The sequence below is a fragment of the Anopheles coluzzii genome, chromosome 3 (assembly GCF_943734685.1).
Source record: "Anopheles coluzzii chromosome 3, AcolN3, whole genome shotgun sequence".
Taxonomy (NCBI): Eukaryota; Metazoa; Arthropoda; class Insecta; order Diptera; family Culicidae; genus Anopheles; species Anopheles coluzzii.
The window spans coordinates 25,165,811-25,179,880 of NC_064671.1; the positions used below are offsets into that span (position 1 = coordinate 25,165,811).

General features: G+C 46.3%; 2 protein-coding genes across 2 annotated transcripts in view; both read left to right on the top strand.

The window, feature by feature from the left end:
* The window catches only part of LOC120959803 (zinc finger protein ush), a 135,060-nt gene that overhangs the window by 46,772 nt on the left and 74,218 nt on the right, over window positions 1–14,070 (top strand). The gene's annotated exons all lie outside the window — the stretch shown is intronic.
* LOC120959810 (general odorant-binding protein 45-like) lies at window positions 85–1,229 on the top strand. Its single transcript, XM_040383465.2, has one exon. It carries the CDS (start codon window positions 363–365, stop codon window positions 1,227–1,229), a length of 867 nt encoding a protein of 288 aa, XP_040239399.2. The 5' UTR covers window positions 85–362.

Below are 14,070 nucleotides of genomic sequence, written 5' to 3' on the forward strand. Positions count from 1 at the left end.
GTAACACAGCTATCTTTAAAAAATCAAAACAACCAAACTTGGCGTTTCTTTGTTCAGCTTATCCCAAGAGCTTCGCCCAGCATGTAACATTCTTGTCGCTTTATATTTTACTTCCGTGACTGTTTCCTCGCCCCAATTATCATGCGCAAAAACACTTCCTTCAATACGGTTGTTATTTCCGGGGATATTCATTTCTGTGATGATAGATACATTAACACACCGTTCCCATGCTGCTTAGATAACCCCGTTATGTTTATGCCACAAATCACGTGCATAGGTCAACAACATCTACAGCAACTGCTTTAAGTTCACCTATAAAACTAAAACCTTTTAACCCTAGCCGGTCGTAGTTATTGTCCACCATGTTCACCACTCGGTTGTTGGTCGGAGCTCTCGTGTCACTTGGCCTAACGGCTTGTTCCTTTGCCTTTACCGAACATGGTGCGATCGTTCAGAGCATTGTGCAAGCACAGCACGAGTGTGTAACCTACCTGAACCTCCCAAAGCATCGCTTATATCAGTACCTCATGTACAACTATTCGAACGATGCCAAAACCAAGCAAATGCTTCGCTGCGTCGGATTGATTCTGCAATGGTGGAAGTCGGACGGAACGCTAAACGAGCACGTGTTAGCACAGTACTTCATGCCGGACACCAGTGACTCAGACTACTATAATCGAACGTACCGTTGCATTGAGCGTAAAGCACCGGTAGAAGACGACCTGTGCAGCAGAGCGTTCGAGACGTTCCAGTGTTACCTGCAGCAGTACGGCGAACTGCTCAACTGTCCCAAGGTGGTACCGCTCAGCGACGAGCGACTCACCGAAACCATGCACTTCTGTCTCGATGTGCTGGACATTCCGTTCTCGGACTTTGAGCAGTGGACTTCATCCAGCGAGCTGTTCCTGCACACCGAACCAGCTCGTTGCCTGTTACGATGCTTCACCATCCGGGCAGGACTTTATTCGGACCAGCACGGACCATTTGCGGATCGGTTTAAGCTACAGTTCGGTGCACCCAAACCGGACGTATTCGACAACGAGCTCGAGGGAGACTACTGTGTCGCCCGATTGCGCCGGGAAGGACATGACGCATGCTCGCTAGCGGCACGATCTCTTTACGAGTGTTACTACTTTGCTGACACCCTGCTGCCTACTTTCGAGCGAATATTGCCCCTACTACGACTCGTGCTACACCAACCAGAATTGGAGACAGCTGAAATGGAGTAAATTCATTGCTAAGCTAACAACATATAAAACAGTGAAAAGCGTTGCCTGTAAACGTCGCGCAGTGTAAACGTAGTAAATAAATTTTTTAAAACGAAAAAATAATTTTCTCTGGCGCAAACATATCACTATAAAACCTTGGTCCGTGAGATACTGCCAGCGGCATCCATGGTATAAAACGGATATGATGATAGATTTCGCTATTTCAACTCGCCAGGGCGAAGGAATGTTGGCGATGGGGAAATTTATTGCCGATTTCCGACTAGTCTTGGGAGGAATATTGCCCAAGAGAAGGGATCATCTTTGATAGGGACGTTCTTTTTAGTAACCGACCATCCCTTCGAGTCTGCGCGACTATGTGACCGTGCATAAATTTCGCAACAAAATCCGAACGACCCACGGTCATATTGCCATTTAATGTTTCTTTTCGATATTTATCCTATTTTCTATTTCCTTTTCTTTCTTTTTTCTTTGCAGGTAAGTTTCGCGCGAAAGACAAAGAGGGAAAGATGGCAAACCCTTTTAGTCCAGTTGTTCCATCTTTCTGATCGATTGTTTCGTTAACGTAAGTGAAAAAAATGTTTGATTTATAGCCCGAGCTAAAGCGTTAGTTCAGCGCGTTAAACAAATTTTGGTCTCTACTGAGCTAGCATCGGATCATGCAAAAGATCATCAAATGTGTGTAATATCCTTTCTTCCTTTTTTCCCATAAAACCACACTTTCATCGGGTGCTGCAAGAACCCGATTACATTGCCAAACCCCTTCGTTACATCCACATTTATCGTTCAAACAGGGCAGTTTGAAAATAATCCGAACGCCAACGGTTTCCCGATAATGGAGTGTCAAAATTCGAACCTATCGAACGTCTTCATCATTATGCAAACAACCGATCCGACCGTGTTTTTACTCTCCTTTAACCAAGGAAGCAGCGGGAAAGCACTCGATCGTTGAACGATCCCATCCGGAAATGGAAAAGCTGTCGCCTGGTGCACATCCAATGTCATGCATTTTTCATTCCCGCTCCACTTGCTTCCCGATTTCTTCTTCTGGCGTTGGATTCACACACACACATACACGAAAAAACCTTTCCGAATATTATTACGACAACGGAAATAAAATGTCGTCGTTTATCGTGTGCTCCCTCCCTCCCTGAAGCCGGTGAAAGTGGGACGCTGGAACCAAGCGAGAAACGATATGTCGGATTAGGTGTCCTTCTTTATGCTTACTGCTCTGGTAGCAGTTTGCTGCTAGTAGCTGGGAGGAAGGTGCTGTTTAGAAACTCTATTTCTACCACAGCGAGCATGCAACGAAATCAGCATCCCCAAAAGGCTTCAAAAGTATCGCCATTCCCCAACAATGACACAGCATGAACACCACTTCCTGCTCACAGTGGGACAATCCTTCTTCCCTCTATTTCGACCAAACCAAAAAGGGAAATGGCACACCAACTGTACGACACAGTGACGGTCGGGAGTGTCCTTTTATCTCGTTCGCAGTCGAACAAATCTTCTGCGATGCAGTTTTCGCTATAAATTGTGTGATACGAAATTTTATAAATAATATTTAACGTCATCTCACAGGATGCGTCCCCGGGGAGGAGTGCAATCTTGTGGAAAACAGGATTGTGGTTGGTGATGGTTTGACGTCTTCCCCTGCAGAACCAATCCCGAATCCCGATTCCTGTTGCAACGCAACGATAGGAAGGCATCGCTGCAGAAAGGCATCCCTCCACTCGGTATCAGTTGGAATGCAGAGCCTTTTCTTGACACAACCTACGGAAAAGAAGACAACGGTGTTTTTCCTTTTTTCACTTGCTCCAGAGCTGGTCGGTGTTTGCAGTTCGGTTCGTCTTGCTTCTTGCCCCGGTGACCACCAACACTCGTCGAGGAAGCGTGTTCTTTCCAACTTCTCGTGCTTCGACGGATCTCGAAAGCAGTGATTTCCTGTTTTACCATTCAACGAACTGCACAAGGCTGGCAAGTCGGCAAGGAGAGCTATCAGCTCGAAGCACTGATAACCGTTCTCTGCAGCTTCGGATAGCACAAGACACTCACACACACACGCGCGCGCCCACAGTGTTTGAGTGTAAGATGTGCATTCCAAGAAAGAGGATGCAGAGTCCGTCCGTGCTGCAGCCAAGAAATGCACTCCCAATAGAACAGGACCGAATAGGAGGGGAAAGGAGATGAGACGACGAGGAAATGATGATGAACTTTATGAAGCGTCAAACCGGGCAAAGGAACGTTCCGAACGAACTTGCATCACCACTGATAACGACTCTAACGACGGTATGAGAACGTCCGTGGAATCCTTCCAGAAACACACCCGAATGCACGAGCTCGCTAAGAAAAAGAATAAATATAGCCTCCAAGCAGGGACGGGCGAGTGTCGGTGGCCGCAGAGTGGAGGGAAATCAAAACCGGATGAAGCTTGAAACTTTGTTTCGCTAAACGACAGCTCTGTGGAGGGCTCTGTGAAGGCAGATCCTTAGAATGCTTAGTATCATGAAGATTTCCCGTTCTCGGTGAGCGCATGGGTGTGTGAGTGTGTGCTGAAGCAAAGTTTCGAAATCTGCTCAATCATTCTGGTGCATCAGGATCTCGAGTGAATCGTTCTCGCCCGGCTCAGTCAAGGAGCACTCGGGTTCCGCGAATTCTCACTGCCGCTCCATTGCATCAAGCTTATCATTTGTTCACATAGACTGCGGGGTTGATTTTTGTTCCAGCCCTTTAGAAGTCCTTTTTTCTCACACATCGTTATCCTGAAATGTACGGAAGCGTTTTTTGTTTCTCTCTTCTCTCTATCTTCTTTACGGTAAAGTGGCCATGAATGAAGCGTCCTTTGCGTATCGCTTCCGGCTGACTGGCAGGAACGGCCACCGCTACGATTGAATGTTAATCGAAAGGCTTCATGCGAATTAAGAAAGGGACTCGGTCGATGGCCACCTCATTCTACCACACCAAGTGCACAATCTCCTCTCAAGAGTCATCCAAATCATCGGTTGCATCTTGCTGCACTCGTTCTTTTATTTTAAACCCCTGCATTTTTCCTCTTTTTCATGATTTCCTCATGCCAGACATCGTCTCGTTTACTTTCTTCTTCCGTTTCCGTTCTGTGCTGATGCACTAACTGATGTAAAACTGCGTCCTGACTTCAATTACCTTCCTCTCGTCGGCGGCATGATTGATCGCTTGAAGAGGAAATCGATCCAAGCCGATGATGTTTGCTTTTTCGATCAAGCACAAGCTGGGTGGTCGGTCTGATGCAAGAGGATGGGTTTTGAGCAAGTAGAGGTTCTTCCTGTGTCGTTGCATCCCTTGACTGGTCCATTTCCCTTGCCCTTGGCGTTGCAGTCATTTAAAGCAAAATTGACACCATCACGACCGATTGATTGAAGTGTGTATCCGTGATGCTGCTGTGGCCACTGATAAGAAACGGAGAACTAGTCGTTGTTCGTGACTTTCTTGTGACTCATGGTTTTAATAATCGTATATGAGTATAGCTTTGTTTGAATACTGTTTGCAATTGCTAAACATTCTTTGTTCCATTTGCAGTATCTTGCAAGATGAGTTCTTTAAAATTATAGCTCCTCTAGGTACGCATTTTAATCAAGTAAATCATTCAAAACGGCCCTTTGCTATCAAACTATCGTACAACGTTAAGTTTATCTCTTCAAACATTCATCAAACTTTCCTTTCAAACGCTGTCATCACCAACATTCCTCTAAGGTTATTCGGAAATGCAATTTTTCCGGAAAAGCCTTGCAAAAACGTCAAACACTCTGCCTAACGGGTCAGAAAGGTCGTTTCCTAAACGGTGCGTACATTTGTCAAGTTCTCTGGAGCAAATAGTCAGAAGAACCGCAGCACACAATCCTTACTTCCGTTGTTTGGACCGCGAGTCACCACTTTTTGTCCCGACTGACACACACTTGCAATGCAGCCCGCGGACGATGTTTGAAGTTCGGTGCATCAACGGTCGATTACAATTGACCCGAACGCATCTCTTGTTGTCCTACTCGTGCCCTTTCCTTGCTTTCTTTCTAAGTATTGGCTAAATTCTGCGAAATCCATGCAGAAAAACCATTGCTTATAGGGAACTGCAGCTGCATTTCGCTCCAATGATACTGGCGCCATCAACAGGAACACCGTTTAGGACCGTTAGCAGTTAGCTTGAGAGTAGACGACTCCAACAGGACGGCATAAAAATGAAACCGCGACACCACACAAGAAACGCGCTTTTCTACTGCAACAGCTAGACAACGAACGCGCAATGCGACTGCAATCACGCATTTCTCATCGAACGCATCCTTTGCTGCGTTTTTCCCAACTCAAATTGAACACTCGTTTCCGTTCGTGGAAGGTGCACTCTCGCAGTACAGTTCAGGGTGATTGTAAAGGGGCGATTGTCAACGCTTCCAGTCCCCGTCCTTCAGAAGGAGCTACGTTGGGTGGTAAAATCGAACAGACCGGCGTCCATTGGAGCGATGGATGGTTTGATGAATTTGATGAAACATCACCGTGCTTTCTACCTTTTCCACTGCTATGAACCAAGGCCAGAGAAGTTTGTTCGTAATCGAACGTTCGACGAGAGAGTCCCTCCATCATCGCCATCAACAACAACGAACGAACAAACAGTAGTGGCTAGAAGGACGACGTTTCGACGGATATCAATTGAAACTCGCTCGTTGGTCGTTGCCATGGACGGTGGAATGCATTCATGGTGCACCACGATGCACCGACCACGCGTTTCTTCCGGCACAATGATGCGTTGTGTTGTGTGTTGGAGTGTGGGCTGTTGTTTGGAAGCATTTTTTACGTCGATTCCACATCCTTTCCTCGTGTCAATTTGGGGTCTCTTTCTTGTGGATGGAAATTTCTCTCGCTCTCTCACAACGAATATTCAAGAATAGTTTCTACCAACTTCCTGGTTGTAATCACGTCTACCGGGATATTCGCTGTACTCCTTCCACCATGACATTTGAGTGCAGCAAATCAATAACTGAAAGGATTTCGCGAGAAGGCATCATGTCGACCCAGCCTTGTAAGTAACCAAAAAAACACGAATCAAAACACACATGCTACCGGCATCACACTCTTTTCGACAGTCGAACTCTATCGGTAAACGGACTTATCGCTATCGAATGTCATTGCCTCTGATGGAAGCCGACCAATACAATAGGGTTGGAAGGGTTTCTTTTCCCATTTTTACACCATCCGACCCAAAACGATATTTGCTTCTATCCTGTCCCAGTGATGACAAACGTGGACGTGGTTCCACCCACCAGGGTTGTCTCGGTTGACGTTCGGCGAGATTAGACATCCGGCCCGAATGCGGATGGATGGACACGTTTGTCCGCGTTGAGAGTTTTTTTTCCTGTTTTTGCTCCTGTAACGCTCGTCCTTCGGATTTCTGCCTTCAATCGTGCCCAGTCAGTGCATCAATGTACCGACTGTTTGAATGCACAATGCTGGTTGCATTTCTAATCAAATGAAAATTCCCTTTTTTGTCGGTGTGTCTCCTCGATATCGACGGTTGTCAGTCGGTCCGTCAAGGCTCGCTTATCCGCATACGTCCAACTGATAAGCGCCTGCCAGCCTCCATCTCTGCTCTTCTGCTACAGAAGCTCCATGCAACGATGCAGTTTACAATTGTGGCATCCGACAAACGACGAACGTCAAACTGCAAAACTCGACATCGATCACACAGGCAGCTAGGCGTCTCCATGACAGTGAAGCGTTTTAGTTGCGATAGCGTGAAGTCCTATTTTTATTCCGCCTTTCCGTCACTCTTTTAACACGAACTGTGTGACGCTTTTTGTGGTGTTGAAGGCTTGATATCTGGCATATAGTTGGAGTCGAGTTTTTTTTGTCTAATTCCATTATCTCATTTTACAGCGGGATTATGATGGAGATTTCGAGATGAGCTTTTTGCTTCACACTTCAGTTGCCGCTCGCTCCGGTTCGAATAAATGCGATCGCTAAACACTGATAGTGTGTACCAGAAATCCCACCTTGTCCTCCTCTCGTGAACCGTACTTGCCACTTTGCAAATGTGATTTTTCGCGACACTTAAACGTCACGCACTGTCAGCAGTTTGGGACTTTGGGGTGGCTTTTGAAGGTCAGCGATGGGGTGTTATCCCGCATTTCCCACTCTGCGGTAGTACTTTGGTCCCGCTCAGTGTGGCTGGAAAAGGGTTGATAAAGTTTTTAGTGATTTTTAAGCTCCAAAACCAAGTAATGTAGGGCGGGTAAAGGGTTGCGGGTTAAATCCGTGCTTAGAGAGATCTAGGAGATTATGCAGGTTTGATTATGTTCGGAGCAGGAGAGCTAAATGTTAAATGACGGTTTCCAGTTTTACGATCAGTTTTGGCCCAAAATGACATTTTCTTGGCAAAATAAAAATGTTTAAAATATGATAAGCATGCGGACTAGCTAAGTTTGCAATCAAAGTTTCTCGAGCCATCATTTCTTACAAAGAATAAATAACCATTTCTTATGAAACAATTCCATTCACTTAAACAATTGTTGAATTTCTTTTAACAATCCATGAAACGCCCAAATTTCAATGCGCACAGTTTTAATTTCTTTTCTAATGGCCATTATCCGCCGCCCATCCCAACACGGAATGAAAACCATTAAACCAGATTTCACCGATTAGCATGCCAAATGCCGGAGACAATTTGCTTATTTAGATGAGCGAAATCATCCCGCCATCAACGTTGGTGCGTTTTTTAATTCCTTCCTCCCATCAACACGTGCTGCTTGGTGGCCGTGCTTATCCTCCCTTCCGGTTCGTTTGCCTTCGGTGGTACTTGGGGACACTAATGTGGCGTGCGAGGAGATTCTTTTGGGGGATAGAGATTAAAGACTCCCACTTCAACCGTAGCACAAGGTGACCAAATGTTCTTTTTAATCGCCACGGCACCTTCCAAACCGCTGAGGAAACATCACCGACTGGCTACCATTTTAATTGCAAACGCTTCATTGCCATCGTTTATGGTGCTTTTCCTCTCTCTCTCTGGCTCGTTTGAATTACAGGACAGTATGGGTCAAAATTTTTGTTTTTTTGGTTCTATTTGTCCCAGAAAAAAACGTCTTTAACTTTCCGGCGTTTTATGGCAACGCATAAGGGTGACCTCGAAGGACATAACTAGAAAAAAGGACACGCAGTTTTAAGGGCGACGAAGGTGGTTCGGGGTGATCATTAAGATGTCGTTTTATTTACCATTTTCACGATTAGCAGTATCGCAACCGACGGTGTCCGAGGCGGTCCGAAAGGTATGATTTTAAAACTGCTTCTTATCGCGTCCACCTCGCCCTCCTCTTGTCCTCTTTTTACCCGTCCCGTCCACTCAACATGTCCGGAAATGAACGATACCAGCCATGATCCATCCTCAGCACAACCCACCCCGCTCTGTGTTTCGCCCATCGAGATTGTGATGGCGACGATGACGCTGATGATGATGGAAAATGAGAGGATTAAAAAAGGTGCACGATGCGATGTAAAATATCATTCGTTTATCATTTTTTATGACCGCTCTCGTGCCCTGTTCCCCCTGTGTTATCCCCTCGGACAGCCCATTGGTGGAGCAACACTGAATCCGTGTTTATACTGCTGCATCGTTTGCTGTCGGGGTTTTGATAGCGACGTGGACGAGTTTTAACTGCCAGACAAGCACCAAAAAGAATAAGATAAAACACGCGAATACACTCCCACACAACCACATTTGGAGCAAACGACTGGCCAGCCACACACAAGAAGTAAAGTGTTACATGCTTGTTGTGGCGTACACTTTATCTACTGGCCAGGTGAACACATCCTGCAAGGAACCATCGTCCTCGATGCTCCCAAAAAGGAGTCCACCCTTTTGCTTTGGCTTGGCGTTTGCGAAAAACCCGACATTTTCCTTCTCTTTCATCGCTCATCACTCACCAGTCTCGGCATGCTTCCCAAACACCCAAACAGACGCCGTGTGGATAAGTGTCTGAGAATGAAACGGAAATTAAATTTGATCCATTTGAGAAGATTATCGCTTCCTTGCCAGTAGTAGAGCCGGATGACGGCAGCCATCCCTCCGGAGTCTCTCGTGACACTTTGTCGTTGTCCTCCCGAAAAAGGCACTCCCTCGGTTGGGATGAATGGTTTCACCTTGCAAGGGACTGTCCGACTCCGGAAGGATGGTTTGTCGTTTGGACAGCTGTGAAACACCCAGTGCCGCTCGTGCCTCGGCTACTAATGGGTGTCGGAAATGGGTTTGGAATTCTTTTACACCGTCGAGGACAACAACAGGACAGTGTTTAGAGAGAGAGAGAGAGAGAGAGAGAGAGATTGAGTAGTACGCGAGTGATCGTGTTGGTAATACGAAGGAGTGATTTTTGTCCCGATGCTTTTCGATGGTTGTATGATAAGCAGAAAAAGAAGCACGTAGGATCGGATTATTTGTACTCAATAAAGTCCTTCCTAATTGATTCGTATCGGCTGGGTTATGAAGGATTTAGTATTTTTAAAATTTACTGATCATAATGTTCTGATTATTAATGCCCAAATGAAAGTATACTGTAACGATGTAACACCTTTCTCATCATCTACTAATCAATAAAACATTTGTCATAAATGTAATTTGCAAGCAGCTTTTCGACAACATGCAAACCCGTTAATAGTGTATAAATGAGCATTAAACCATACTCCACCCCATCGTTTTCTTCAATATACCTTCCTTCAAATACACGTTTATCTTTCCCCAAGGATTGTAAAACCATCTTCATGTAGTTAACAAAGGGAAAACTTTACTTTAAATACATCAAACCGCAATGGAAGACGTTTTCCCAACACAACCCATTCCCTCACATTTGTTCCGTCGCTGGGCGATATTTGGTCGGCGTACGAGCCCGTTCGAGTGGCATGGTGCCGGCGAAAAGGGTACGACCGTCACCAAACTCCGCTGCTACGTGTGTATTGGTGTGTGGTTTGTTTTGATAGCCTCTTAATAACATTATATCGCTTTTCCAGTATCAGCAATCGCACAGCAACAGAACTGCCGTGTGTTCCCAGCACCACATCGCGACCATTCGTGTCGTGTTCAGCATCCTTTCGCTCGTCCCCTCTGGTCTCAGTTTGTCCTTCATCCTGCCTACCAACTCATCTTATCTTCCACACACCAGCTTCATCATTCGGTCAATCTGTGCATGTATGTGCTCGTATGTATGTGGCTGTATGTGTGCGCTGAAGCAGGATTGCCGCTCTTATCAATGTCCTTTCCATCGGCGTAGTGTGCGCGCGCGTGTTTGTGTGTTTTCTCTCCACTGAAGGACGCGCTCAAAGTGTTTGCTTGATCGTATCCTGGTCGCGAGTAAACGTAAACAAACTACACCCACTACTCCAACCCAACGCGAGTCCTCGTCGCACCAACCAGGATGAGTGTGTTCGCTGATAAGGCGCAGTCTTGGGTGAAGGATGGCAAAATCTTAATCCACTGTTTCCTTCCCACGAATGGGAAGCCACTGGAGAAGCGCGCCATTCATCAGATTAGGGCTAGAATGCTTACCTTGGCGTAGAAGTTGGGACGTGCCACGGTCGGTAATATACAACGACCTCAACGAGGCACCATTGCTATGTTCGTTTGGGTGAAAGGAACAGATTTTGATCTGAAGGATCCGTACGTGATTGAAAGCGTGTGATAGGGATAAAAAAGCCAGCCAAACATGAAACCGTTGAAACAAATCAGAATGCACTTCATCATACAGGCATTTTAGTCTTTTTGGGGAATGTTTCACAGTTAATGATACTGCAATAAACGAGATGTGGAGTAGCAAAACGCGTTTTACCTTCTCTGGTTTGTCTTTGTTCCTTTGCTGATATGGGATTTTGAATGGTGTCCTTTTATCTTAAATTTTACTCAACATTATGTCATCCCTTATATTCTTCCTTCAAGGTGATTTCACCTATATTTCCCTTATGTCATTCTTCTTGGTAAGATTTAATTGTCTTTTTTGTTAGAAATTTTCGCAAAAACTTAAACTTTCTAGACTACTTTAAAGTGAAGCAAAATCTAAAGCATTAAATTAATAGTTATCTGGTTGAATGTTGAATGTAAGTAAGATAAATGAAATAAATTTTACATGCTTAAAAAACTCCACAAAACCCAACGTCACCCTCGACAGACGCATAAAACGAGAAACCCCCAATAAAAATTACACCCAAATATTGCTTGTTATGCATACGGCACACCGAAGAATGGGTTTTTATCGCACACTTTCCATTCATTCCAGCAATCTCCAGCTCACATCTATCATATATCCTGCTGCGTCCTCCATCCTCTCTACCCTTCCGACCCACCCCTCCGCAGGGATTGTCTGTCCTCATCACCATCGTCCCAAAATGGGGTTCCTTATCTGCCCGCCAAACAGACGGAAATGTATTGAATCGCTCCCAAATGCATCGCTGGCCGCTTATCTTACGCTCACTTCCGCAGCGGAATCCGTCTGTCCCTTTGGCGTGTGTGTGGTGGTGTGAGCAGGCGAGCCAATGTCGCTGTGAGTGTGTGTGTGTGCGTGTGTTTGGAAGGATACATTTCGACCACCCGCTCGTTGGAACGATACGCGTTTTCGGTCGCTTATCTGTCGTCGACGATCGGCATTCGCAGAGCTTGCCGATTTCAGTCCGGTAAGAAAAAGATGAATGAGGATCGTACCGTGCTAAACGGGAGAAAAGAGAGAGAGAAGAAGCGGCTGATGCTCCGAGGGTGGAAAGGAATCGATAGAAGCGTTTGAAGCATGGCGACGAGATAGTCCCGATGAGATAGTGCGCGAATCGTGCCAGCACTTTGGCAAACGATGGTCGAATCGCCGAGAAACGAGCCATATCCTTGCGTGGTATTGCCTTCGAAGACAGGTGAATATCCTTGCGAAAGGAAGGAGCCGAGAAGGAGGAGAAGATTGAAAGATAACAAACAAGCCAGCCTTGCTGTGTGTGTGTGTGGGGTGATGTAGCACGAGCAAACGACGAACGTGCGCGATAAGCCCGTGGACAGCGAGGAAAATGGGTTTTCCATATACCCGAGCGCGATAAGGAACTATGTTTTTTCCGTCCGTACCGTGCTGCGATCGAGACGGTCGAGACACGCAGCGTAAAGAAGCCATTATAGTAAGAGTGAGAGCGACCGAAAGGACGGCAAAGTTGGAAAGTTTACACACGAAAAAAAGCTACGAAAAAGATAAGGAAAACATCGACAGGACCTACAACATCGACCAAGAACAGCAGTAGATAGCGAAAGTAGATAAAAGGCCAAAAACTCCCCCAACACGTTTGGTGAAAGAAAAGTACGTCAAGGAAAAAGGAAAAGCGCCCTCTACCCACGGACGCAATAGATAGCGAACGGACCGATAAGACGCGCACTGTTGCCTGTTCGCTCGGTAGTACGATTTATCATGACAAAGGATAAGAGCGCAGGTGGAGATGGCTTTCCCTCCCATCGCAGTGCCCCCAACGAATCACTGGATCTACAAACACAGACAAAAAAATCCAAAACTGCGATGTAGAAAAGATAGATAGCGTGCTATTTCCTACCAGCAGAAGTATGAAAGCATTGAGAACGAGCGACACGGGCGGGATGAAAAGCGATGGATCTCGTGGTATCGTTCGTTCGTTCGGGGAGTTCGTCGTTTGTTGCATGAATTTTGATCTTATCGCCAGGGACGTCGCCATCGTCCACCGTTCTGTTCCGTGAGTCCTTTGGTTGGGCGGTCGGTTGGAGCTCGACACAATGAAACATTTCCCGGAGGGAAGAGTTCCCGGGGCGCGATAAGCAAACGCACCATAATGTGTCCCCAACCGTGTGCTGCCACGTGACGGTGTTGTCGGACGGCAAGGACGATTCGATGCAGCGAAATCCCAAACACATACACACACGGCCACGGTTCACGGATGCCACGTCCTGGCTTTTATGCATACGAGTCAAAGGGACCTTGTTTGGGTGGGTGAGATCGTCGAACAGTACGCCGGACCGGCGGAATGTCCTTATCCAACAGCACAGATCAACTGAACGTTCCATCGGGTCAGGTTGTCTCGGGGAACTCCCGGAGACCCGGTCCGACATTGCACTATCATTGATTCGCCATCGCCATTTGTAGCGGTAATCAGCGGCACTCTCTGGAACTCTGGAACCGTGGCACCATTCCTCCTTCGTTGCCATTTCCCTAGACACTCTGTCCGGTATCTACGTTGTAAAATATAATAATATCGCTATCAGTTTCCATCAATCAGGATCCAGGTCAGTCGATAGAAAAGAGAAGAGCGTCAGAGGGAAGGAACGCTCCGATATAATGGCTAGTGGAGGCGCCGTTTCTCGCAACAAACAAAACTCCAAGCGAAGGACGAACTTTTCCACCATCGACGGTATTTCCGTTCGTGTAGTGACTCACGGCGAGTGAGCGGAAGTGAGACGAATAGTTTAGCTCGAAAGCGAGATAAGAACCTCTTTTTGCCTTGGCTTATCAGTTGCTTTCAATCTTTCGATCCATTCGCTTGGTTTTTCACCTCGATCCTGGAGCAGACACAACATAGACACAACAAGGAAGGACATTGACGGAAGTGAGGGAGGTTCTAGCCGAAACAAATGATATCCTACCGCCATGCACAGCGCCTACATGCGTTGCTGACTGCGTAGAGTACTGAAGGTATGTGAACGACTCCATAGTGTGTTGGATTCAACGTACGCAAAGAGTTGAGTGGACGTGGAGGTGGGTTTATACGTGATTCTACCCCGTGGCTCTTGATTGATGGATTATGATAGTCGACCACCACACGTACAGGTGCATCACTGATTTTGGATTGCATTTTG

What these genes read in the sequence shown, in the direction of transcription:
- LOC120959810 (XM_040383465.2), top strand. Translation starts at nt 363, where the DNA reads ATGTTCACCACTCGGTTGTTGGTCGGAGCTCTCGTGTCACTTGGCCTA.